Source organism: Bos mutus, chromosome 16 (assembly GCF_027580195.1).
Source record: "Bos mutus isolate GX-2022 chromosome 16, NWIPB_WYAK_1.1, whole genome shotgun sequence".
NCBI lineage: Eukaryota > Metazoa > Chordata > Mammalia > Artiodactyla > Bovidae > Bos > Bos mutus.
Window position 1 is genome coordinate 15143594 of NC_091632.1, and position 27592 is coordinate 15171185.

Below are 27592 nucleotides of genomic sequence, written 5' to 3' on the forward strand. Positions count from 1 at the left end.
TCACAGCTATTATCTCACTGCTTCTTTTGTAAAATATTTATTTATTTACTTTTGTCTGTGCTGGGTCTTCACTGCTGTGCGGGCTTTTCTCTAGTGGTGGCAAGAGGGGCTGTTCTCTAGTTGAGGTGCAAGGGCTTCTCGTTGCGATGCCTTCTGTGATTGCAAAGCACAGGCTCTAGAGCATCCGGGCTTCAGTAGCTGCAGCACATGGGCTCAGCTGTCCTGCCGCACGTGGGATCTTCCTAGCCCAGGGGTCAAACCCGTGTCTCCTGCATTGGCAAGCGGATTCTTTACCACTGTGTCACCAGAGAAGCCGTATCTCACTACTTCTCGCATCAGTTTGGAGGGAGTCACTATTAAAGAGTCAATGAGTGTGTGTTAAGTCGCTTGAGTCATGTCTGACTCTCTGCTGCCCCATAGACTGTAACTCACCAGGCTCCTCTGTCCATAGGATTCTCCAGGCAGAATACTGGAGCAGGTTGCCATTTCCTCCTTCAGCTGATAATAAATATGAAATAAATTTTACAGACCGGAACATGGAAGAAGCATTTATGGCTTGCACTAAGTTACGCCATTGGCTGGAAGGGAAACTTCGACTGGGTCCCAGGTCTCCTGAGTCCTGATAATCCCTTGACTTAGGGGACTCAGGTGTCCTGGGGCTCCAGGATCCCCACTCTTAGGTGCAAAAAGCTGCTACCTAGGCTTTGGTCCTGTGGTCCAAAGTGGGTGTCTATGGCACAGAAGCTGGACTACACACCAGAAGGTCCCCAAAGATGCAATCTCTGCCTTGGGTACTCCTCTCACAGCCCCTCCTACCTAGCAAGGCACCAAGTTCATGGGTAAAACTCTTTGGAAATACTCCTTGGAAATGTTAAGAGAGAGAAGGAGGAGGAGGAGAAAGGAAGGAAAATGTGTGGATGGAAAGTGGGGATTGCTCTCACTGTTTTCTTTGTGGTGTCCTATCCCTGCTCCCCTGAAGATGGTCATTTCCTGGATGTAGCTCAACTTCATCAACAATTCTGCCACTGACTAGGCAGACAGAAGGGCTTCCCTAGAAGCTCAACTGGTAAAGAATCTGCCTGCAAGGCAGGAGACCCCAGTTCAATTCCTGGGTTGGGAAGATACCATGGAGAAGGCATAGCATAGGCTACCCTCTCCAGAATTCTTGAGCTTCCCTGGTAGCTCAGATGGTAAAAGAATCTGCCTGCAATGTTGAGACCTGGGTTCGATCCCTGGGTCGGGAAGTTCCCCTGGAGGAGGGCATGGCCACCCACTCCAGTACTCTTACCTGCAGAATCCCATGGACAGAGGAGCCTGGTGGGCTGCAGCCCACGGGGCCGCAAAGACTCGGACACGACTGAAGTGACTGAGCACACACACAGGGAGACAGAATGGGCTCTGGGACTCAGGGGTTTCCCCAGAATGCCTCCCTTGATTGGTAATTAATGATTCCCCTACTGGAGACTGGCTGTGTGTCCCAACCTCAGGGAATCCTTATGTGTTAGATGCCATTATGAGGGCCGTTCTTCAGCTGAGGAAATTTAGGCAGAGAGTGAAATGACTTATCCAAGATGACACAGCTGAAGAAGTGTCACAAGATAATGGGCTGAATCCCAAATCAAAGTGCCACCTGCCACATTTCAGAGCCCACGATATGATGCCTCCTCGTGTTTCCTGAGGGAGAAGACTCATATTAGTAATTCCCCATGCAAATCCACTTGATAGAAAGTGTGGGTTTTGGAAAGCAGAAGAGAGAAGAACAGAATTCCCTTCCTGAGGTGCAGAAGTGGGCTGGGCCAGCAGGAGCGGGCTCCAAGTGCTCTTTCCCTGGCGTTTCACTTGGCTCTCTAGAGCTGCGAGCAAATACAATCTGGAGGTTTGAAGAAGAATAATGGAGGGTGGGGGAAGGAGTGGGAAGGGACTATTCCCTGGACTAAGAGGAAGGGCTAAAACTTTTAAATATATCTTGAACTTTTTCCCCCCTCTCTTTTGGCTCCCTGCAAATGTTTTGATGTTTAGATTCGGTTGCCACAGTGGGCTGTTTTTAGCTGCCTAGTTCCATCCCCTCCCCTTTTAACTTTTTCCCTTTCCTTTTGCACTTGCCCCAACATGAAGCTTCCAATTCTTATCTCACTCAGCAAAACATACTGGGGCTGGTTCTGAATGTGGATTCCCCAGGCGTTTTCTCCAGCGTAAAACCTCAGCAGTATTCAAGTCTCTGCTTAACCCTCTTTCATTGAGGATTAACCCCTTAAATAACTCTACCCAGGCTTCCTTCTCAGGGAGGGGACAGGCATTCTTTGCCTTGTGCAGAGAAGCCCTGTGGTCTGGGAATCCTCTCCTGCCCCTCCCTTAGATGATACACGGGTTGGGGTTCAAAAGTCAGGGTAAACTGAGGACGCACCGAACTCAAGAATCGATCACCCCACCGGGGCACACACCCTGGGGCTGTTTCCTTCCCCGGCTCTTTCCCCGCTGTCTCTCTCCGACCTGGCAGGTTTCACAGTCCTCCTGCGGGCTGGGGGCAGGGAGGCACGCAGCAGTCGTTTTTGTTTTCCTTGGATAAGAGCTTCATTGACTAGAGTGTGGACTGACTTCTCTGTCAAGATTCTTATCGCTTTTCAAGTTTCTGTGGGAGGGCGACGCTCAGACTTCCGCGAACAGCTGACAGCGTTTCTACCCAGGTGTGACTTGGGTATTCAGAACCAAGAATGATTAGAATGAAGCAGGTTAAGGAGAGAAGCGGGAGGTACCATGGTAATAAAAAATAAACCAACCAGGGGTTGTGGACTTCCCTGGCTTCATTACCCTTCTGTGGTATTGTGTTGTGGAGGCTGGTCTGGCTGTTTGTTTACCTACGCTCCAAGCTGAATTTCCTCTTAACGACAAGACATAAACCTCCACACATCTGGCTTGGGTGTATTAATGGATTCCTAGTTTAAAATGTAAACCGGTTAAAGATTTCTGTAGGCATTTCACAAAGGGGGAAAAAAACTAGTCGGGTAGCCTTCACGTGTTCTCCCCCATCTCCTTGTTTCGCTTTATAAGGGTGGTGTTTACTCGAGGGCAGTGGACGAGCATCTAGAAAAGATATGTAGAGACGCTCAAATAACTTTCATGCAAATTTGCAAACGCCCTTCCTCCTGCTCTCGCGGTGTTCTACGGGTTGTTAGGACACGCCCGGGGTTTACCTGGCTGCCCCGGGTCTACCTGCCGGTGCGTGGGCAGGAGGGCGGGGTGAAGAGGCGTGGAGCGGGGTGTGGGGACGTGGAGGTGGGGCCGGGAAGTCCGTTACCAGGGTGAAAAGTAAAGCAAAAACAACGGCCCCAAGCTTCCCGCTCGACTTCGCTGGAAATTCGCTGAGGTCCTAGGCGGCATCCCCTAGGACCCTGCGTAGGACCTCCAGGCTACCCGACGGGCCGGGGGCGGGGGCGGGGATGGGGTGGGGGACGACTTCCCAGGCCGCTCTCTGCGGGGTCCTGGGCCCGGAAGCTTGGGGGCGGGTATGTGTCCCGATGAGGCTCGGGTTCTGGGGAGCGGAATCAGGGTGCTGGGGACTCAGCTTTACCTATAGCTCTGAGGGTATCTATCCCAGGCCGCTGGGCAATCGGAGAGGCTGGGGAGACGGGCCGAGCACTCGAGGGTGCGGGACTGTGTGTGTGTAAGGGAGGGAAATAGACACAGAGAGGCCCTTCCATGACGGCTGTTAACAGTCGAGTGGGGCGGGGCTGTGGGAGAGATCTGGGCTCCCAGAGCCTTCTAGTTCCTACCCCTAAATTGCCACACTAGGACCCTGGACCGTCTCTCTCTCTCTCTAAAGGCAGGTGGAAGCAGGTACCCCTAAACCCCACGGGCGCGCGGGTCTCCCTCTCCCATAGGTGCCAAACAGAGCTGGCCACAGTCGCGTCCACCCACATTCGTCAATGAGCAGTTGAGACGGTCTCTGGTCCTAGACAGCTGGGCTCGGGGAATCGGAACTGGAAGCTCGATTTTAAGATTCAGATCCAGTTCTGATGAAGACTCGGCTCGAGTCTGGGCCGCGAGATCCCGCCCTTCCCGCCACACGACTTTAGGGAGAAAAGGATTTCTGCTACGGGGCCTAATTTGCTATACGGTTAATGCGTCTACAGCCCGGGCGGTCCGGTCCCCGCGCGATCCTCTCTGGGCGCAGGAAAACATGCGAAAGCCGAAGGTGTATTTTCCAGCAACACTGCCAGAAAGCCGGGCGACCCCCGCCCGGCCCGGCCCGCGGAGACCAAAGCACCTTCTCTTTACTTCTCCTCCTAGTCTCTAGGCTTCAATCTTACTTTTAGCCCTTCTCTGAGTTGACTCTGATTTTTTCCAGGTCGCTCATCTTTTCTCGGGCTTGTTCGTTTCACTGTCAATTTCAAACGTTTTGTGGCTGTTAAAAAAAATTCTCTCCCTGCCGCTCGCCCTGGCCTCAGCGTCGGGTTCCCAAGCCGCCGGGAGGCGGTTCCGCGTGTGCGCCTATGTGGGGTGTGCTCGAGCCCCGGGCGTGGACGCACCGTGCCCTCCGATCGCTGACAAGTCTTCTCACGGTCCCGGCCACAGAGGTCACCCTCGGCGGTAACGGCGTGGATTCACCGTAGGGTGCCTCTAAGCTCTTCTCCCACACTGGGGAAATGACACTCCTCTTCGTACCCCGTCCCCTACTTGAAAAGGAGGCTTTTGACGGGGAAGCGGAAGGGGGGGTGTGTACTTTCCCGAAGCTCCAGAAAATGACCACGCATTTTAGAGAAAGGTCGTTTCTAGCTTCCCAGTCTCACCTAGTCTGGGCAGCGTCCAGGACCCACCTCTCCAACCTCACCCCCAACCCCCACCTCCCCAGCCTAGCGGAGGGAGAGATGCCAGCGCGGTGGAGTCATGCCGCTGGCTTGGGCACCATTGGCTCATGCCTGGAGTACGCACATCTGGCGGCCAGCCCGAGCGGCTCCGGTCCTGATATGGAGCGAGAGGGCGGGCGGGTGCGTGCGTCCCAGGAGAACACGCCGCGGCCGGCTCCTCCCCGAGCTTGCATCACCGGTCCCCCTTTTCCCCTCCTCCTCGTTGGCCCCTCCCCCCGCCCCGCTCACCCCTCCCGCCCTCCCGCCCAGCCTAGTTCTGCTGGTTCGCCGAGGAAGCTATTAATAGCATTACGTCAGCCTGGGATTGGTAACCCAGAGTATTTGGGCGCGCCGCCAGCCGGAGGGCTATAAAACGGGTGATGCAACGCGCTGCCAGCCACAGTCGCACGCAGAGAGGCGCGCACTGCACGGCGCTCACTCTGCGCCGCCGCCCCAGCGGACCCGCCAGCCCGCGCGCCGGTCGTGAGCCCCTCTGTGCTCGCCAGCCGACCCCGCAGCCAGCCAGCCAGCCCGACCCCACCCCGACCCTGCCCGCCCTCCGGACCCTGGCCGCCCCGAGTGGATACAGGAGGTGAGCGCGGCGAGAGTGGCTTGCTTTGATTATCTTTGCGCCCCTCTAGTAACCAGTCCCCGACCCCCGCGCCCACCCCCCGCCCCCCGGCACTTGCCCCGCAGCCTCCAGCTTAGAAAAAACTCTGGCTGAATCTCTCTCCCAGCCACCGCTGCTCTTCCGCGCTTTAGAAACTTTCTCGCAAAGAACTTTCTCTTTTGACTTGGGGCGCGAAACGTTCCTGGTAACTGAGAGGTCTTCCGCCGGCGTCGGAGCACAGCTCCTCGCCGCCCTCGCGTTTACTTACTCCCGGGGCGATCGAGGTGCTCAGATCGGTGGGTGCTCAGAGTGGCCGAGCAAATCAGGCTCGCCAGCCGGCTCCATCCCTGGCTCGGTGCGCCGGCACTTGCTACTCCCGAGCCCAGCTTTCCCGGGAGGCCGGGGCTCGCGGAGCGGCTGCCCCAGGGGCGGAAAGGAATGAATGGGGAACGAATGGGCGAGCCGGGGTCGCGGGCGCTGCCGCTGGGGGTCGCCCTGCCCACCCCGGAGCGCTGGGCGGCAGGATCGCGCTGGTAGCCGGCGGCGAAAGTTAGGATAAGTTTTAAGAGGTGGCGCGCGCTCCTGTCGCTGCCCTGGGGCAGAAGGCGGAGAGAGAGCACCGGGGACAGGTGCCGGAGACTTCTTGACCCAAGTTTCTCACACGCTTTTCTATCGTACCTGTGAGTCCAGTTCTGGTCTCTTCCTCTGGTGGCTCGCGGATTTCTCTGCTTTTCTTTCTTTTTTTTTTTTTTTTTTTTTTGATTTCTCTGCTTTTCATCCTAAGAGACCCACCGTTGGGGATTGGGGGAGGGAGCGAGAGTGCGAAGCCAGTTGAGATATTTGAGAGACAGGATCTGTGATCCAGGAGCCAGGACTTGCACTGCCCTTAGTGGCTTGGAGCCTCAGCATCCCCAGCGGGGAGGTGTGGACATATAGAGGCTCCTGGCCGCTCCGCCTGTTTGCAAGCACAAGGTGCTGGTTGGGCCGGATAACCATTACGGTCCTTTCTGGACAAAGGTTTTCAGATTCTAGAGTGGTGTTAACTGAAAGAAAAGCGACCTAGGAGGGGACTTGAATGAGGGGGCTTGGATGTCGCTGGCCGCCCTCTGAGGCAGTGAGGAGAAAGGGACTTCTGTACGGGGCATCTCTTCCCTTTCCAAGGTGCTTTCCACTGGATGGTTCTCCGTCTCTGCTCCCCACCGCCCCCCCACCCCATTTTCATCTCATCAAATTACTTCCTTTCCTCCTAACCGTTTTCTTTCCCCTAATTTAATTACCAAATCACAGTAAGCTGCCTTTCCTATGAAGGAGTTGCTCACCCCTTAATAGAGCCAGAAAAAAATAAACTGGGCACTAGAAAATGTGGGTGCCCTCTGAATGCATCTGTTTCAGTATGGGTGACAGTCACATCTGTTTGGGAGCCTCCTGCTCTTTCAGTTTGAATGAAGGAGAAATTGGTATGACTGTCCCTTTGTTTTGCAGCTCCCATTTGTTGTAGAATAACACTGCAACAGGTAAACACAGCAACAGGTAAACTGTTGCTGTAAGGATTATCTGAATGAAGACCCGGGTGGGTTGCAGTTGTTACTGTCTAAATGGTTTCAGAGACAGCACTGCAGGAAGCACACCAGGCGCACAGTGTAAATAAAATACAGCCCCCAGCACCTGTGGCAGCCTCTGGATCCTTCCTGTCTTAACCCCACCATTCTCTCTCTCCCCTTGGTCTTTTCTCTCCATTATTCTCTTTTTTACCCCCATACTCCTTCCCTGTCTTAATCCCATCAAAGTCTCCTCTCTTGTGGGCATAGGCTCCTCGGACTGTTGACTGTTCATCTACCTGGCCATTGGCTCTCTTCTCCTTTGCCATTGCCTTCTTGGGGATGGAGTAAAATGAACAGCAGGTGTGTGGTCAACAGTTTGGCCTGGGCTGGGCCACTCACCAGCTTTATGGTGACCTTGGGCAAGTCACTTTGCCTTTCTGGACCCCATTTTACTCAATTGCAAAATGAAGATCTGACCTAAATGACTCTAGTTTTGGATGTTCTATCCCATTGTACAGAGCTCATGATTTCTTCCTTTTTCAGTTGGGCTGGGCAGGGGACAGGGTCAGTGGTTCCAAGTGTTACTCGGCCCGGGGAGGAGGAAGTATGCAGCCAGGACACCACAGAAACCAGAAATGGCTTCATGTGTGAGAGCTGGCTACTTCTCAAGTACTTAAGACCAGTGGAGACGAGCTGGTGCCAGCAAAGAGTGGGGTGGAATTGATCTGTCAAGAGCCCTGAGGTCAATCAGAGTGCAAAAGAAGCTGTGACTGAGCTGAGTTTCTTGAGGGCTCCAGTTAACGTCTGATTAATAGGACCTAGTTTCATTAACAGGAACATTATGAGCCTCTGCCCCCACACCCCTGAAATGGGGGAAAGTGGATCCCATCACAGTAATAATGGCTTCCCAGGATGTGTGTAAATCCACTTTCGTGTTTGATCTTCCCGACAGCCCTGTAAAGGGACTGGGGCAGGCAGTACTGGTCTCTCTTTACAGACAAGGTGACCGAGGTCCAGGAAGCATGTCGCTGAGAGCTCAGCGTGTGAGTGGTAGTATAGATGCCTGCAAGCGTCGTCTCTGTCCTGATGCCTAGTCTTCCACCTACACCTGGAGTGTCTTTGTACCTCCTTCCAGTGGACTAGGAGAAAGACCAAGATAGGAAGTTAGTGAAAGAACTGGCTCCCTGCTATGTTTTACAAGTAGTGCTTAGTGGAAAAAAGATGAAAATTAAAAGTGAAAATTCACTGTAGTAGCAGCTACTAGGAAATAAAATCTGGGAGCTGAATTTCTGGTTAGAGACATAGATGAGTAAAGTTTCACTTTCTTGAAAATGATGAAACTACTGATGATATGACAGGATTTTTGACTAGAGATAATGATGCAGAAGCCAAATGCAGGTTCTTTGTAACAAGTCTGGACAATTTTAAGATCAATATAGAAAGTCAGCTCAGAAAATCCTCTGAAATGTTTTTCTCCAAACAGAGATATTCAAAGGTCTCAACTTTCTGAAAAACTGAAGCTTTACCTTCATTTTTCTTCTCAAGGACACAGCTTTGAGTCTAGGCTTATCACACTTTTAAGAGAACGAGGCAACAAATAACGAGAAAGTATCTCAGTTCAGGTCAGTCACTCAGACGTGTCCAACTCTTTGTGACCCCATGGACTGCAGCACGCCAGGCTTCCCTGTCCATCACCAACTCCCAGAGTTTACTCAAACTCACGTCGGTGATGCCATCCAACCATCTCATCCTCTGTCGTCCCCTTCTCCTCCCACCTTCAATCTTTCCCAGCATCAGGGCCACCCAAGACAGACGGGTCATGGTGGAGGGTTCTGACAAACGTGGTCCACTGGAGAAGGGAATGGCAAACCACGTCTGTATTCTGGCCTTGAGAACCCCGTGAACAGTATGAAAAGGCAAAAAGATAGGACACTGAAAGAAAGTATCTCAAGAAACTGAATATTAGTCGAGTGCAGGAAAAGCCCATTTCTCTACAGATACCATTGCTTTACTTCCTGAAAAGCTTTTAAACATTTTCACAACCAGTTTGCATCTTCAAGTAAGCCCACACAATGCTTTTCATAAAAACATTGCATACCACTGGCATTCTTCCGTTTCTTTCATCAGGACTGCTGACTTTACACTAATAAGATGGGGAGAAAAAATCCCAAAGAGCAGATGCCAAGCCCTGAAAGCTCATTAATAAACTTGGGAGATGAAATGGAACTACACTCAACTGCAGTGGAATTCAAACTGCCTCTGTAGAAGCGAGCCGTGCAGTCCTCCAGACAAAGGCCAGCCCAGTGGTAGCTCTGAATTCCATTCCTGAACTATTGGGCTTTTAATAAAGTTGGAAAGGTAGGGAAAACACGAATGCCTGGGAGGATCTTAAGTCTTTCTGGCTTTGGAAAGCTGGCTTCTCAGAGTTTAGAACCTGCCAGAAAAGTCTCCTCCCAACATCCTAAGATTATAGGATTAAACTGATAGGAGAGCATCAGTTCTGATTCATGACATATGGCTTTGGGGAGAGAATTGGTCAATTCATACATTTCCTGGGTTTCTTTGAATAGTCAGCAATGGTGGTGTTTGTTGACCTGGAATTCTTGCCTCCATCTGTGGATCTTGGATCCACTGGGGGATGTAGAGGTCAGAGTGTTCTATTCATTAAGTGTTTGAGATCAGAGAGAGTGACCAGCCACCCATCTACCTGGACCCCCTCAGAGCCAGCCCTGGGCTGGAAAGATCCCTGGGAGGCCTGATAATAACATATTTCCTAGTTGCATTATGTTTTTCCAGGGCATATTCAGGTATTCTTTCGTCAACGCCTTGCCCAATTCTCTGGGAAAACAGGGTGATTGTTACTAGCCTTCTTTCTCACAGAGGAGAGAGAAGGCTCTGGGAGGTATAATGATGACAGAGGAGGAAATGGGCCCCTAGTCTTGGCGTTCTGACCCCAGTCTGGGAATTTTGTGGATAAAAGATGCCCTAACACGTACTCCCTGAATGCGGGGGGCAGCCCAAGTGTACACCCAGGCAGAGAAAGCTCAGCAATTCATCTCAGAGTTCAAGCTTTCCATAGCCCTTTCTTTTGTCTCCTTGTCTATCCCTTCAGCTCCAGGGCCCTCACCCCCTCCCCACACCTGCTCCCAACCCCCAAGAAAACTGTGCTCTGGCTTTTTGTTTGCTTTTGCAACATAGAGAATCATATTCTATATTCTGTAAAGTGGGGGCATGAGTTTTGGAGTCCTGATGCTGCCGCCTACTAGCTCTGTGACTTTGGCCAAATTATTTAGCTTGTCTAAATGTTAGTCACCTCGTCTCTACAGTGGGACTGGGACCTAAGTGGGTTCTCATGAAGGTGAAGTGAGATAACGCAGGTAAGGTTTCTGGTATGAAGGAGGCGCTTGTGAAACATTTGCCGCTTGCCAAAGGGCTTCTCGTCTGGTGGGATGTGGCTAATGACCCCAGCTTCCCACACGGAGAGGCGTACTCCAGGGGGACCGCCCACCCTGACAATTCCCACATTCATCTCCCTTGGAGAAGTGACTGCAGGGGTGAGGGGCTTGGCCACTCCTGGAGGGAGTATACGGCAGGGAGAGATTTACAGAGAGCTGTTCCAAACTGGAACCATGGAACCATTATTATCTCTGCTCCCTCCCGGCACCTTTTCCCTTGGGGTTCCCTGGGCTGTAGAATGATAGAGATAGATGGGACCTCAGAGGCCATTTGATTTGACCACCTCTCACCAATTTCACATATTCAGTCCGATGGTCTCCAGCAGTTGGCAGGCATTGGGAGCAGCCAGAGCCAGGGTCAGGTTCTGGAAAGATCCACAGTGGGACTCTGAGCCGGTGCGGCAGGAGCTCCCAGACTGTCAGATGGAGGCTGAACTCAGGTCTCACACCACTCCCTAATGCCAGATCCGGTCTCAGCCCCCTGTGCCCCCAGCCCACGCCCCTCCAACCATTGTAGGGCTGAACACTTCCTCAAAAAAAAAATCCATATTCTCTGCGCCTCACGTTTCTTTACTCTGAGGTCTTTTGCTTCACCAACCTTAACCTTGAGGGGTGACCTGAATTCCCACATCCAGTCCCTCTTAAACTGGGATGAAGAAACCCACCTGCGACCATGACTGTCCTCACTCTCACTGACTCGGCTCCAACTTCCCAAGGGAGAGGCTTCAGAGATAGATTTCCTAAACTCAAGGGTCCCCGCTCCTTGCTTTTGCTTTCCACTCACAGATTCTACCTGATTTCAGATGCCCTCTGAGTTTCTCTTTATAAAAGAGACTGCAGATGGGGTTACATAGAGTCTCTCTGATTTTTTTTTTTTAATGCTCTTCCTCTTTTGGACTGTTTGAGGCTACATTTGCATATATTCACATCAGCCAACACTAATAGCTCCTGTGAATTCAGAATAGCCTGAAACGCCACTCTTTATAAACTTCAACCAGGCATTTTATCCACATCACTGAGCTGGGTTTTTTAAGAACCTGTTTTACTTAAGACAGGATGGCAGGAAATGAAAACAAAGCAGAAGCCGAGGGCTGCTGGGACCTTCCTCTGGAGGTGGGGAGGTGGGACTTGGGTATTGGAGGTCGCAGGTGCGGGGGTGAGGGTGGGGGGACTTGATCCCGAACCCCCAGATCCCTGAAGTAGTTTGGGTTTCCATGTGTCTTTTCAGCAAAATGATGCTTCAACACCCAGGCCAGGTCTCTGCCTCGGAAGTCAGTGCCTCTGCCTTCGTCCCCTGCCTGTCCCCTCCTGGGTCACTGGTGTTTGAGGATTTTGCTAACCTGACACCCTTTGTCAAGGAAGAGCTGAGGTTGGCCATCCAGAACAAGCACCTCTGCCACCGGATGTCCTCGGCGCTGGACTCCGTCACCGTCAGCGGCAGGCCCCTCGAGATGTCAGTCACCAAAGCCGAGGTGGGTCCTCCCAGGGGTGCCCGTTCTTCCTGCGCTTACTTGTCGCACAGCTCGCCTGCACCAGGCATGCTGTAGGCAGGGGGCCACAGTTGGATATTGGGTCTGGAGTTTAGAGGAGAGTCAGGGTTAGAGATAGTGTTGGAAGCCATCAGAGTGTGGAGAGTATGGAAAGCCATGAATCTGCACGAGATCACCTTCTGCGCCCAGTTGTTTCGAAGAAGCAGAGAGTGCGGTGATGGTTTTCAACACCACAAGAACCCAGACTGTGGAACAAGGACCAGCCAGCCATGCTCACTGCCTTGGTACAGGTTCTGGCCGAAGTTCATTTCTGTCTGTGGCGCCTGTGCGGTTCTCCACTTGGCAACCTTTTATAAGACGCCTGGAGTAATAGGCATGCTGAGAAGTTTGAGGTGGTTGCTGGTGATGCTGGTAGGGGATGGCTCTGAAGGACTTCAGAGCTGAGTTCTCCACTGTTCTATTGGCCTTGCTCTTCTGGATGCAAGATGGGAGTGTTTCTGGCTCACTTATCTGACATGATCACTGCCTTTGGGCAAGAGGTAGTGGACCTAGCCAGAAAAGAACTGAGTTTAAAAGGCAGTTGTGGGGAGGGGGGTGAAATCTTTTATGATTCTAAAAAGGGAGGTGGAGGGGCTAATAATGTCTCCTCCATAGAATTGATCCAAGGGGTTAAATAAGATGGCATTTGTGAAGAGTCTAACAGAGGGCCTGGCGGAGAGTTAGCATCCAGCGAATGGGAGGCAGGATGATGCTGTATGATGCTGTATTCATAAGATGTCATTAGGGGCATTGGCTGTACCCTAATTAACATCAGAGGAGGTCACTGGTGCCTAGTCCAACACTGAACAGTGTATGGTGAAACATGGGACCCTCAAGGAAAAAATTTAAAAAAAAATCTTGTCTAAGTAAGTATCTTAAAATAACAGAGGCAGCTATACTCCAACAAAAATTAGTTTAGAAAAATACCTTGAGATAACAGGATGCCCTGGAAGTAGTGAGGCCCATGGAAAGAAGGAAAGCATTTCAGAAGGATGTGTGGAGGGCTCTTCTGAGGAAGAAGCAGGCCTCTTGCTTCGTGGAAACATTCCTTAAAGCCACTCATCCACTCTGCTTCTGTGTTCATCCAGTGATCTTGGGATCTGTGATCAGTTTAACAAATACACTTTTCTATAGGGAACAGGATGCACCTAATGGTCTAACTGAGTGTTCTGGTCTCCTTGGTGGTGACTATAATTCACAACCCTGCAGGCATCCTGTGTGTCTGGGCAGTGCGAGCCTCCTCCCCAGGTCCTGGTCCCCTCTGAGAAGGCAGCTTGGGGTGACCAGGCAGCTGTGACCCAGAGAGGATGTGGGATAAGGAGACACACGCCTGGGTTTACATCCGTTTTGCAGCCTGCTTGTCTGGTCGCCATGAGCTGGTGACTCCTGGGCCTCCTTGAGCACAATACTCTTGGCCACTCTTTGCCTTACTTCCATGTCCATAAAGTGAGGGATTGGGACTTGCCCTGGTGGTCTAGTGGTTAGGAAGTCACCTGCCAATGCAGGGGACATGAGTTCGATCCCTGGTCCGGGAGAATCCCCCACATGCCATGGAGCAACTAGACTCAAAAGCTGAGTGCCTGGAGCCCCTGCTCTGCAACAGGAGTAGCCCACACACTGCAACAAACAGTAACCCCTGCTCTCTGCAACTAGAGAAAGCCCGCCTGCAGCAACAAAAACCCAGCACAGCCAAAAATAAATAAATTAATAAATTCTTTTTAAAAAGTGAGGAGGTTGAACTACATGGCCCTTAGAAAGGCTTTCTCATGTCTGACAGTGTGTGACTCTTGAGATTTGCTCTACTTTCAAGTACTTCCTCTTATGAGAAAACTTTGAGTCCTTCCTCTACAAAAACATCTGCAGAGTTAGTTGCAAAGGAGATACTAGAGTTGCTGATTTCTTGATGAAGACATCTATGATGAAGTTACTGATGATAACTGAAGCCTTCCATAGCACTGACCATAAGCTAAACCTTGTGCAGGGGACTTTATTGACATTAATTTGACCCTCATCACAACCCTATGAGGGAGGTAAGGTGATCCCATTTTATAAATGAGGAAACTGAAGCTCAGAAGAGCGTAATGACTTGTACAAGGGCTCACACCTGATAGGCGGTGAAGCTGAGATTCAAAGGCAGTTTAGTCTAAACCCAGCGTCTGCCTGTGTGGTTCTAGGATCTAAGACATAAAGGGTAGAAGTGCCTCTCATGTGTTTCCCCCTTGGGCTTGGTTTCCCTATGTTCCGAAGCCTCATCTCAGCCTAAGCTAAGTCAGTGTCATCTAACCCAGAGTCAGATATGAGGTGATCATGGTGGTCTAGAATCTCTTCCGTTTGAGGTGGGGCTCCCATGCCCTTTCCAGCTGTCTGGAGCAGTGACAAGTGACATGGAGGCCTGACATTAGTAGCCTAAACCATCACCCACTCTGCCCACTGTGAGTTCACTCCAGCTGGACTCCAGTCTCTGAGTCAGTCCAGCAACTGGACTTTGCTGATTCCCTATCAGTCCTCAGACAAAGTCAGAGTGATCATCCGTGGATGACCAGATCCTAAAGCTGGACGGGATTTTCTTCTCCGAGGATCCCAGGGCTGTCTCAGGGTGGGGCTCAGAGGGAGAGATCAATATCATCAATAGTTGGATGAGTCAATGGATGGTTCTAGTTCTCCACCCACAGGTGGCACCAAGCCATGGGCTGATGATGCCTCTTTGATTGTGGAATAGGCTTGGGTTCGTGTTCTCTAGGAGTTTTGCGTGGGCCTCCTCTGAATTTAGGAAGGAGGTGCTATGATGATGCTCCAGGTGACGATGGAGATGGATAGAATATGAATAAAAGAGGCAGGGGGAATGGGTGGCAAGGTGATGCTCCTGAGGTCATTCTAGGGGAAAGGTCATACTTACTGAACAAAATCTGTTTCTTGCTCTAGTTATTACAGTTATTACCAGTAGTTATCACTTTGAGTATCAAACTCTGATGTTAAAATCCAAATAAATGCTTTTTAAAGGTAAAATTTTAGTTCACTAGTATTGCCAATATAATTTTAACAGTTCTTTGATTTCCATTATTCATTCTTAAGTGTGTGTGCGCGTGCATGCATGTGTGAGTATGTGCATGTGTGTTAAGATTTCATGCAAAAGTCTAGAGCTTTACTTCTGGATTCTTCAGGGCTGCCCTGGTTTGTCAGTTTTAGCTGGAAATAAAAGGCAGTGTATTTGAGGTGGGTTGAATTTCTGGCCTCCCTTTAAGCTTATGCCTCTTGAATTTTACAGGTAGCCCCTGAAGAAGATGAAAGGAAAAAGAGGCGACGGGAAAGAAATAAAATTGCAGCCGCCAAGTGCCGCAACAAGAAGAAGGAGAAGACAGAGTGCCTGCAGAAAGTGAGTGCCTGTTTGCCTTGCCCCTCCCATCACTCACACCTGGCCCCTCCGACCTCACGCCCCATGGGGAGAGGAGTTTGAAAGACTACACCCAGAAGTGCTTTCCCAGGAAGGACATTGTAGCTGGTGGCAGGAATGCCAGTTGCAGAACGAGGAAGTAGTAAAGCTGTTAGTAAGATAAATGTCTTTGGATGTATAAGATGCAGGTGTATGAATTAAAAACGACAGGATCATCTGATGCCCACACTCATCCTCAGTCAGTCCATACATGTCCAGAAGCTTCCGGGCTGTCGGATATGTCCGTCCAGTTCAAGGGGCTTCACTCGCCCATTTTCCTGAGAAAAGGAAGCTGCCAGCTTTCATTTGGCTCACTGTGAAAAGCCTTTAATTAACGTCTTCCCACAAGTTATCTCCTTGCCCCGCAGGCAGAGGTTACATTTCTTTGCATTCTTATCTGGTTCTTAACTCTGCAGCCCTTCTCCTTGGCACAGCTGATGGTCTGTGCTCCCAGCTGCATTCAACAGGCTCCCCTTCCGGAAAGGAGAAACACCTGTGGGAGGGGTGTCTCCGGGCAGGTGGAGCGGGGCCCTGGTGCGGTCCTTGCAGCGGCTGTGTCCCCTTCCCCAAGTGAGGACAGGCCAGGGCAGAGTCTTCACTCGGGTTCCCGAGGTCCCAGGTTCCTCAGGTTGCATCAAGGTGGGGGGTCAATGAAAACTAAGACATTTTGTTTATTTCTACGTACGTTCTTTCTGTGGAGATGAGCTTCTCAGTGAAATCAGACTATAAACATATAAGACTATAAACACCACTGAGTCTGGATTTCTTTCCAGCCCCCAAGGTCCTTTCAGGTCCAGACAACCTGCCTACAGGCTATTTGATTCTTAGAAAGGAGGTCTCTGCTGTTGGTTCTACTGCTGTTCCGTTACTATTAGGATCACAACCTGCCTCCGCCTTGAGTGGAGACTCGAGGATATCTCTGAAGGAGCTCTGAGTTCAAAGGCTTCTCCAAGCTCTGGACTCTCTCAAACTTAATGCTGCTCTCCCAGCTTTGTGGGGCTTCATAGCAGGGCGCCAACAGCATTCCCCTGCAGGCCATTCCCCACTTGATGAGCCCCGACGTATTCCAGCCGTTGCCCCTGCCATCCAGGGGCCACCAGCAGGCCACCCCTTCCTCACTGGACCTTGGTTCCTTCCCTTGTTTCTTTTTTGGCTGCACCAGGCAGCTTGTGGGACTTTTGTTCCCCAACCAGGGATCGAACCCAGGCCCCAGCAGTGGAAGCAGAGTCCTAACCCCTGGATCACCAGGGAAGTTCCCTTGGCTCCTTTCCTAATACCTCTGTTGCTTGTGCCCCAGGAGTCGGAGAAGCTGGAGAGTGTGAATGCTGAGCTGAAGGCGCAGATTGAGGAGCTCAAGAACGAGAAGCAGCATTTGATATACATGCTCAACCTGCACCGGCCCACGTGTATTGTCCGGGCTCAGAACGGGCGGACTCCGGAAGATGAGAGGAACCTTTTTATCCAACAGATAAAGGAGGGAACATTGCAGAGCTAAGCAGCCGTGGTATGGGGCGACTGGGGAGTCCTCATCGAATCCTCCTTTTACATCCGAAACCCTGAAGCCATTGGAGATCTGACTTCCTATGCACCTCTTGAATCCCAGCAGCCAAGAACCATCAAGGCGGGAGTGCCCTCCGTGACTCAGCCGGGCCTTTCCACTCCACTCCAGAGTGGACTTTGGACCGGGGCAAGGGCATCTTTTGCCTCCACTCCAGGATTTAAGGCTTAACATCCCGGCCATCCTTGGATTCTCCAGATGACCCCCAGTTAGGGTCCTGCCTCCCTTGCATCTGGATTCTGCAAAATTCAGGACTCCCACCGTTAGGATCCATGCAGAAGAAGTGTCTGTAACCTTGGGTGGGTGGGGTGGGGCCACCTCCTCTGCTGCTGCTGCCACGGTCACTTGTAGGGGACATGGAGTGAGAATGGCATCTCGTGAAGTTGTGCAATGGCCAGGGTTGTGCTTTCTAGCAAATACGCTGTCCTGTACAGGAACTGCTGTGTGCAAGGCATTCGTTTCAAAACTAGGCATTGTGCTCTACTGATGTTTGTGCCGCACGACACTGCTGTGACTTTTTCATGACTTAGCTCAGGCTCTGAAAGTTTGGGGGGCTGTCGCCACGTGCAGTGTCTTGCTAAGTGTTCAGATGGCCAGAAGGGCTTGCCAGCCCTGGGAGGAGAGAACTGGGCTGGGCAGCGCTGAGTGCAGTTTTGTGCCAACAGAAAAGACGTCTTCCGCTTGGCTCTCAGGCATTAATGCCGGCCCTCTATTGCAAACTCAGTTATAAGGTCACAGGAAGAAAGCAGAAACACGAGTCCAGCTTCCAAAGGCTTAGGAGTCTCTGCTCAGTGACTTAGGTCAGGAATTTTTTTCTAGGCCAGAAGAGCCAAAGAATATTCCACTTTTCCTGTTCTTGCGATTGAAAACCACATTCAGTAGACACGCATTTGAAGCCACGTGATGCCCAGGCTTTAGCATTATTAGATGTTAATGGCATCATTTCTGTCATGCAGATGTTTGTAGAAATCTGGCCCAGAGCATTTATAGCTGTGAGAAAGTCTACTCACACTGGCCAGGAGGTCTCTGGCTACTATCTGTTTAAATTCTGACGTTTCTGTGAAATCCTCAGAGTGTTTAGTCCTACTCAGTAGTATCATTACAATTTTCTGTAAGAGAAAATATTATTTATCCTAGTATTCTTAACTTGTCAATATAATAAATTTTGGAACCAAGACATGGTGAACTAAAGTGTGGTGCTGGTTTCTGTTCTTTTAAATCAGTTGTTCCTTGAGCGCTAACCATTCTCCTCCCTTACCCTTTGGAGATGGTGATGTAGGGAGTGATTTGAGCTTTGACTATTCTTCAGGTGTTCTTTGTTCTCTGGGGTGCCACTAGGTGGGCTTTTTGACTTTCAATCCTGTTCCTCAATTTCTGGTTTCTAATGCTCAATCTCTCATTGACAAACACTAGGACACAGCAGCAAGTATATCCTTTAGACTTTTGGTACTAAGACAGAAATTTTATATAAAATCTGAATACCTGAACTTGCTGTTTCTCTGAATATACAAAGGCCTAAAATGTACACCTGTTGTTCAACTTGAATCTTACAGTCTGTGGTAGAACTCTTCGTGAAGGCTTCACTCGAATTACATTTCTTGTAATGTCCAAATATGTGTCTCAGTGTTGCAAATAAGCATTTCAAATTTTGGAAAAGGATGGTGGGGAGGAAGAGAGAGTATAATTTTGGACAGGATAAGTGTGATAATTCAGAGGAAATAGTCCACCTAATTTTCTGGAATCTCTGGAGCACGTGATTCCTTTAGGTCTCCAACAGAATTATGGTCCTTTGCTCTTGCCCTGTGCGCACACCTGACACTCACAGACTGGGAATAAAAATTGGCTCCTCTGTCATCAGCGCCGTTTTACAGAGCGATCCTGACTTTGTTGACTGTTCGTGCATGTGGATGGAGCCTGCTCCTTTGAACTCATGTTTGTTTCCTTTAAACTATCACCTGAGACACAGGTATCCTAATTTTGCTGTTTTAACTACATCTCAGGGGCAGCTCCTAATCTGTACAGAGCATCTGGTGGAAGTACCATTCACCGCTTCTTTCAGGAGATGATCTGTTTTCTTTATCTTGGTGGAGGGGGAAGAATTTCCTTGCATTAACCTTCTGCTTGTGCCACCAATCAGCCGTTAGGAAACTCAAGACAGTTTTAAAGCTGCCACGGACAACAATGAATTAGAGCGGAAGGAAGGGGGAGGCGGCTGTTGCGAGAAAAAGTGATCTGAGAAGCGCGCTGTAAATCATCAGTGGAACTATAAGTTCTTTGAACAAATGCACTGAAAATAGTTTTGTTGTCTGTCACCAAGTTTATGTTTCCACTTAAAAAAAAAAAGGGGTTAATATGTATTTACCATCAAGTTGCATAGTTCATCTTGTTTCACACTCAGCAGCTAGGGGAGGTGAGGGTCTGAGAGGATAAACGGACGGGACCTCTGCTGGAGTCAGTCGCCTGGTTGACAAGGTCTTTTCCTTGGGCTGTCACCTGCAGGGGTGGTAATGTCACACTGGCCGGCATGGAGAGCCCACCCTGCCCCGTCTCCTCTCTCATCCTGTCCCCATGTCTTTCCCTGCGATCTGGCCTGACACTTGCTTCCAAGTATAAGAGCCACAAGGGGTCTGGCCCAGGACAGGGTTTCTGGGATCAAAGCTTCCACCTTCTGCCAGCAGCTAAAATGCTAACTATTTTCCATCTTTATCCTAATTTCTCCCACGGGCTTTGAATAAATCTGAAACCCAAACCCACAGTAAGCTTTTCCTGTCTTCCACATCCCCTGCTCTTCAGTGGGGTCCAAGCAGTTTCTCAGTGGAGTAGTGTTTTCGTGGATTTGCCTGAGGAAAAACCTCCGAGGAGGCCAGGTTTGCCCAGTGAGGATCCTTCTCAGTTCTCACCATGGCTCTAACCACAGAAGCTTCTCTGTCTTACCGAAAACTGCTGTCAGGAAGGAATTCACACTGAGGCTTAAAGGGCCAGCTGAGACTGACGTTAATAATAGCTGACATTTACTGAGAAATGCTACTCAGTACTTTACATTATCTCACTTAATCCTCACAGCAACTATTATCCCCATTTTACAGATGAGGAAGTGGAGAGCTAAATAGTGTGCCCAAGGTCACACAGGTGACCTTTCTAAAGCTGAAAGCTATGTTTTTTAACTATAAAGCTTCTGAGCGGAAGTGTGTGTGTATATGTGGTAAAATACACATGAAATTCGCAACTGTAATTTTAAAGTGTACAGTTCAGTGGCATTCACAATACTGTGTAACCATCACCACGATCAAGTTCCAGAACTTTTCATCGTCCTCCCAAAAAAATCCAATACTTCTCATTCTCCCCTCTTTCCAGCCCTAGGGAACCACTGACCTAATATCTGTCTCTATAGACTTGTCTCTCCTGGATATTTCATGGAAATAGAATCATTATAATACGTGATCTCTTTCACTGAGCATGTTTTCAAGGTTCATCCATGTCGTAAAATGTATCAGTACTTCATTCCTTTCTTTGGCTGAATAAGTATTCCACGGCATAGACTACAGTTTGTTTATCCAATCATCTGTTGATGGGCATCTGTGTGTATTTTAATGGAAAGATCGCCCTTATCCTCAAGGCATGACTCCCTAAGGTGGGAGTTCAGGCATTGCAATCAAACTTCGGATAAAAGAGTTGGGAGCAGGGGCCTTTCTCAGAACTTTCAAGCCACAATTTAGAAATCATTTATTCTGTGATTAGCTCTGTGAGAGTGGCAGTGAGGCAGAGTGTCTAACAGTACGTGTTCCCTGTAGGTGTCAAGGCTTCCAAACAATTTCTGCCCAGTAGAGAGATATTACCCTCCAGGAGGGCACCTAGCAGACCTTTGGAACTGGAGCTTACATTTCAGGCTACCCATCCCCCAATTCACCATGGGCGGAAGTGTGCTGAGAGCGAAGATGTAGGTTTCCACGCAGGGGCTGTTTGCACAAGCATAAAGAAGAAGGGCAATGCCAAAGAATGTTCAAATTCCTGCACAATTGCACTCATCTCACACGCTAGCAAAGTAATGCTCAAAATTCTCCAAGCCACGCTTCAACAGTACGTGAACCGTGAACTTCCTGATGTTCAAGCTGGATTTAGAAAAGACAGAGGAACCAGAGATCAAATTGCCAACATCCATTGGATCATCGAAAAAGCAAGAGAGTTCCAGAAAAACATCTACTTCTGCTTTATTGATTATGCCAAAACCCTTTACTGTATAGATCACAATGAACTGTGGCAAATTTTTCAAGAGATGGGAATACCAAACCACCTTACCTGCCTCCTGAGAAATCTGTATGCAGGTCAAGAAGCAACAGTTAGAACTGGACATGGAACAACAGACTGGTTCCAAATTGGGGAAGGAGTACATCAGAATGTATATTGTCACTCTGCTTATTGACTTATATGCAGAGTACATCATGTGAAATTCTGGGCTGGATGAAGCACAGACTGGAATCAAGATTGCTGGGAGAAATATCAATAACCTCAGATATGCTGATGAAACCACCCTTATGACAGAACGTGAAGAGGAACTAAAGAGCCTCTTGATGAAAGTGAAAGAGGAGAGTGAAAAATCTGACTTAAAACTCAACATTCAAATAACTAAGGTCATGGCATCCGGTCCCATCACTTCATGGCAAATAGATGGGGAAACCATGGAAACAGTGACAGACTTTATTTTCTTGGGCTCCAAAATCACTGCAGAGGGGGATTGCAGCCATGAAATTAAAAAACACTTGCTCCTTGGAAGAAAAGCTATGACCAAGCTAGACAGTATGTTAAAAAGCAGGGACATTACTTTGCCAACAAAGGTCCATCTAGTCAAAGCTATGGTTTTTCCAGTAGTCATGTATGGGTGTGAGAGTTGGACTATAAAGAAAGCTGAGTGCCGAAGAATTGATGCTTTTGAACTGTGGTGTTGGAGAAGACTCTTGAGAATCCCTTGGACTTCAAGGAGATCAAACTGGTCAATCCTCAAGGAAATCAGTCCTGAATATTCATTGGAAGGACTAATGCTGAAGCTGAAAATCCAGTACTTTGGCCACCTGATGTGAAGAACTGACTCACTGGAAAAGACCCTGATGCTGGGAAAGATTGAAGGCAGGAGGATAAGGGGATGACAGAGGATGAGATGGTTGGATGGGATCATTGACGTTATGGGCATGAGTTTGAATAAGCTCTAGGAGTTGATGAAGGACAGGGAAGCATGGCGTGTTGCAGTCCATGGGGTCGTAAAGAGTCGGACATGACTGAGTGACTGAACTGAAAGTGGGGAGGATCTGAGGCAATCTCTCAGATAATTCAATCCCAAAACCAGCCCATGTGCTGCCTTGGGTTCTCTCCATAATATATATACACACATAGAATTATTCAAATTCTAAAAACAGGTCTTCTCGTAAAGGTAGTTAAATCAGTCCAGTGTGAATACATTTGGCGGGCCCAAGCATTCTTTGTGAGGCTAAGTACTATAGCATTCAGAACAAAGATTCAGAACAAATCAGGTAGACCTGCATTCAAATACTGCCTCTGCTACCATCAGATCTAAGAGATGGCAACTCAGCTTCTTCACCTGTGAACTGGGAACAGTAGCAGCAGTACCAAACTCAGTGGACTCTTACGAGCATACGTGAAGAACACTGCATGGGTTTGGAGAAGCAATTTTTAAGGTTATTATTAAAATCACCATCAACATTTACTGAGATTTTGTATATGGAGAGACTAAGGACTGAGACTGCCAATTCTACATTGTTCGATACAATTAAACCATGAGCTCGAATGGCTCAAATGCATCCCATCCTCTGACATTCCTATAGGCTTCATCCAGTTGCTGAATTTGGGGGAGGGTAAAAGAGAACCAGATAAAACTTTCCCATTTGTAGACATTTTTATTTTGGTACCTGCCTGAGTCCCTGGCAGGGTGGACCTGTCCTCTGTGCAGGGCAATGGGGTGGCCCTGCCTGGAGGGGGTGGCTGAGGGATGGGACAAAGGTGTATGTGAACAGTGACAGGTCACAAAGGAAGCCAGGATAAATATGGCTGCACAGGGGGTTTAGGCTGAGAGAGTGGTCACTTCTTTCACTAGGACCACAGTTTCACAGCCTCTCGCAGAGACAAAAAGCCAGAAGCAGAAGTGAGGTGAGGTTGAGGGGGGCCTACCATACCTCTGCAACACCCTTGAAGAGACTCAGCCTGGGGTCCAGGCGCCCTGCAGCATCCTCACGGCAATCACCCACACCCTTACCCCCACCCCTGCCTCTGGGAGGCTCTGTGGGGTGTGGTGGGGTTGGGGGACCTGCCGTGGAGCCATCTGCGTGACACAGGAGACCGAAGCTCCCTCTTCTGCCAAGGAGGCCACGGAAAAGAAGACCCAGGGGCCCGCCTCACCAGAGCAGCTTCTTGTGATCACAGCTAGCCATGAGCCGGGAGTCTCTGCTACCGTATCACACGGCCCAGAGCGGCGCCGGAGCGGGCCTGTTCAACACCACCATGGGCAAACTGCAGCGGCAACTGCACAAGGGTGAGTACGACATATTCAAGTATGCCCCGATCTTCGAGAGCGACTTTATCCAAATCACCAAGAGGGGAGAAGTGATCGACGTGCACAACCGCGTCCGCATGGTGACCGTGGGCATCGCATCCACCAGCCCCCTCCTCCCCCTCCCAGACGTCATGCTACTGGCCCGGCCGGCCACCGGCTGCGACGACCACGCAGGCCGCAGCCAGACCACCAAGGCCAAGAGCCGCAAGGCTGCAAAGACCTTAGAGCTCACCAGGCTCCTTCCCTTGAAGTTCGTGAGGATCTCCATTCACGACCGCGAGAAACAACAGCTGCGCCTGAAGTTCGCCACCGGCCGCTCCTGCTACTTGCATCTGTGCCCCCCACTGGACTCTCGGGAAGACCTCTTCACCTATTGGGAGAAGCTCGTCTACCTCCTCCGGCCGCCGGTGGACAGTCAGAGCAGCACCTACGCCATTCCAGCCGGGGACATGATCTGCATGCCCATGTTCGAGGAGGACAGGAGGAGCCCGACAGCCATGGATTTCCAAGGCCGGGGCGATCAGGACCAGGTAAGCGTCAGGAGCCTCCACGCGGGCTCCGAGGTGGCCGGGGCTACCTCTGCAGCTTTTGCGGGCGGGGAGGGCCTCCCACTGGACTTCTACAATCCCGATCCTGTGCCCAATGGGGCCGTGGCAAACACCAAACCCAGGGAGCTTGATGAAGAGTCAGCAGCAGGGGCGATGATGCAGGTGGCCGCAGCCGACGCCACAGAGGGCGATCTGAACATGACCGAGTTCCATGCCTCTGAAGAGCGGAGCATGGCCATTGAAGTCACCGTCACTAAGGGCCCAGAAGGAAACAAAAGCAACATAGCCATGGGAGGTGCTGCCAAAACCTCCCTGAGGACCAGGAAAAGGGCCTTGGCACATGGTGCCAAAAACTTGGAGTACCCTTCCAGCACGTCCACCAGCCTCTCCCCGGAAGCCAGCATGTCTATGGTTGGAGTGGAGGCCACCAGGAAGACCACCAAAGGAAAAGCCTATCAGGAGGATGAGGGGACCCTCATCTCAGCCTTGCCGCAGGAAGACCTAGAGAGTGAACAGGAAGACAGGCCCCGGAGAGTGTCCCAGGCCCGCAGGGGAAGAAGGGAGAGGAGGGAACACCGGCAGAAGGAGCGCGCGCTCAGGGGCTCGCGTCCCCGCGGGTCATCTGAAGGCCGCCACAAGACGGTGGGGGACAAGGCGATCCGGAAGACAGCCGGCCGATCCTCAGGCGGCCGGAGAGCCACAAGGGATGACAAACAGGAGAAAGGCCACGGCAGCCCGGGGGACAGCAAGCGGGGCACTGTGCACAAAGGCGTCAGCCACGCTCCCATCACCAAGGAGTCCAGGACCTCGCACAAATCGGCCAGGAGCTTGTCTACCGGGAGTTCACTCTCCACCAATAAGAGACTCAGCAGGATCAGCTCTTTCCTGAGGAATGTTCGAGCCAATCTCACTACAAAGACGGTGGCCTTGTCACACGATAAAGATGTGGACATCTTGGCGAAGGCGGTGGAAAGGAAAAGAATGGAGGCCATCATGGAGACGGCAGAGAGTGGCCAGGGGCTGGAAATCGCTGGGAGCGTGACATCCGAGGCCACGGAGACAGTGACCGTTGCAGCTCATCAATAGGACCTAGAGCTGGAAGCTGCAAAGGGGACCAGGGCTCAGGGAAATATCCCTGGCAAGTGTATGCCAGCTTCCTTACTGCGGTTTAAATAAAAGAACCATACAACCTGAGAATGGCCTGCAGCGTTCTCTCTGCATTTCCGGGTCCCGAAGCCCGACCGTGACGTCACAGTGGATTCTGTGATGTCAGCTGAGCCGCAGCCTGAGACTGGTCCAGTCGAGGGCAGCCCCACCTCACACACATGCCCAGTGCCAACAGCAGTGGCCCATCCGGCCTCCACTCCTTTCTGGCTTTGCTGCTCAGGGCCATGGCTGAAAGTCAGACTGTGGCCTGGGAAACTCTCCTTCACCATGTTCCTATCCTTTCTATAAATGTTTATTACGCCTGCAGGTCTGTAAACAAATTGAGAACAGAACTCCCATCCCTTCTGGCTGTTCAGTGGACAGAAATAAGGTGCAGCAGTGTTTGCTGGCAGTCAAAACAGTGAGCACTCTCATCTAGACTTAGCCATTCCCCTCCCAGGTATATACCCAGGAGGAACACACGTGTTCTAAGAAACTACTATGAGCATGTTTATAGCAAAAGGATTTAATAGCAAAACACTGGAAACAGCCCAAATTTCCATCAACAGGATTAATACTGTAGGATAGGAAAAGGATACTGTGGGATATTCAATAGTGAGAAGTGGAGTTATACACATTATCACTGATCAGCTTCTCATGATTTTTAAAGACATCAAAGAATGGGATGTAATCTACTTACAGAACCATTCAGAAATAAGATCAATGTATTGCATAAGGGGTAGGTTTCATAAAACTGTACCAAAAGTGAGGGAATAGTAAATGCAAAATTCAGGACAGTTTTCTCTAGGGTGGACAGGCTAGATCAAGGAGGTGGGTCCAAGGCTGTCAGTGTTGCTGGGAACTGTTCTGTCTTAAGCAAGACAGTGGGTACACAGGTGTGTTTTTCACATTGTACTATCTCTGAAGTCGGATCACTACAATCACTGCGGCAGTTGTGAAATTATTGCCAATGCCTTTCCCTCATGTTTTCACTTTTATATATGCACAAAAGTGATCTGTCTGAAATGCCTGGTCTCTTCACATTGCATTTATTTAAGGTAAATTACAAGAAGTCTGGTTATTAGAAAAAGAAAGAATGATGTGCCTATTTTACAGATGAGAACACTGAGGCTCGGAGAAGGTAACCTGCTCCAGTCCCACAATAGGATCTTTGCAGAACAGTGATCTACCAGCCCACTTTTTTACACAAAGTCCTGTCTAAAGTATGGGAAGGAGGCAAGCAAACAAGCCTTAGACAGAACCAGCACGGGAGCCTGAGGCACCAGCATCTTACCACTGTGTTCCAAAACTACAGAGAGGAGCATCGATTTTACCGGATTGGGAAGTGGGGGCCTGGGGACACGCTGTGAATCAGTTTTTGAACTTCAGTAAACCCACAGCTGGCCTTATCTCCACGGCTGTGTCTGGCTCCCAAGCTTCTGGCCTCTGGCGTGACCTGCGTTGCAGCCGTAAACAGGCTCCTGCCTGGAATTCCAGGGTCCACTCCTGAATGGAGCTGCCTCTTTCTGCAATCCAGTCCTTCTGAGCTGCTAATTAAACTCTTGAATGCCAGGCTCAGAAGGGTTTCTCCATACACAAGCTTCAGGGACTTTTTTCTTCCTGGGGTTCCAACACCAAATCCTTAAATCTCATATGAGGGAGATTATTTGTTAGGCGACAGCTTCCTTGTTGACTGGACCTTCAGTCTGTGACTTCCACAGATCGCAGCGTGGGGAGTGGGGAGAGGGGAGGTCTCTTCTGTTTGTGGGGGGATGGTAGGCTCTTGGTGATGGTGGGGCCACCGATGAGAAAGGGAGACAGCCTGAGACCTACACACACGCACTGCGTTCCCCGCCAAAACAAGTTTCCTGACCCCAGCATGAGTCAAGTTTTTCTTAAGAAAGAAAGGACACGCCATGCCAAAGATTAGATACAAGTTGACCCTGTGAGGAAAACAACCTCAGAATCATTAACCCAGGGCTTCTGAGAAGACTAGGAGCAGCTGGAGGGGACAGAATTAATGGTTTACCCTTCACCAGCTTTCCCCTGGACTCAAGGTGGAGAAACTACAAAAAAGATCACATCCACATTCCTTTGATCTTATGATTTCCACACAGGCAAGCGCAGGTAAACACTAGTCTGGCGGAAGAAAACGCAACAAAACCACGTTCGTAGCCCTTACCTGTTTATTAGGTTCTTTCACGTACGTGCCCCCTTCCGAAGCCCACATCTCTTCATTTTTCAGATCAGCAAAGTGGAAGTTCAGGAGTATTTAAAGGACTTGTTCAAGGTGGGAGGTAATGGTGCAGAGAGCCAGCTACCTAGGTGCAACAGCTTTCAGGCAACGTGCTACCCCGCTCCCATAGGGAGGT

At 50.1% G+C, this 27592-nt stretch overlaps 2 protein-coding genes across 4 annotated transcripts in view; both read left to right on the plus strand.

The window, feature by feature from the left end:
• ATF3 (activating transcription factor 3) overlaps positions 1–18144 on the plus strand; it is a 55100-nt gene extending 36956 nt beyond the window's left edge. The window contains exons 1-4 of one of the 3 annotated variants that reach the window (XM_070384746.1): positions 5239–5436; positions 11679–11922; positions 15245–15352; positions 16707–18144. In XM_070384746.1, coding sequence (XP_070240847.1) covers positions 11683–11922; positions 15245–15352; positions 16707–16904 — 546 coding nt within the window. In that variant the 5' untranslated portion in view covers positions 5239–5436; positions 11679–11682 and the 3' untranslated portion in view covers positions 16905–18144. Of the gene's footprint in view, positions 1–5238; positions 5437–9148; positions 9354–11678; positions 11923–15244; positions 15353–16706 lie in introns of those variants that run through there. The other 2 variants (XM_070384748.1, XM_070384747.1) reach the window with 2 other exon arrangements.
• A 5258-nt stretch (positions 18145–23402) lies between these two features.
• On the plus strand, positions 23403–25189 carry GARIN4 (golgi associated RAB2 interactor family member 4). Its single transcript, XM_005888552.3, has one exon. It carries the CDS (start codon positions 23403–23405, stop codon positions 25158–25160), a length of 1758 nt encoding a protein of 585 aa, XP_005888614.2. The 3' UTR covers positions 25161–25189.
• The last annotated feature ends 2403 nt before the right edge of the window (positions 25190–27592 follow it).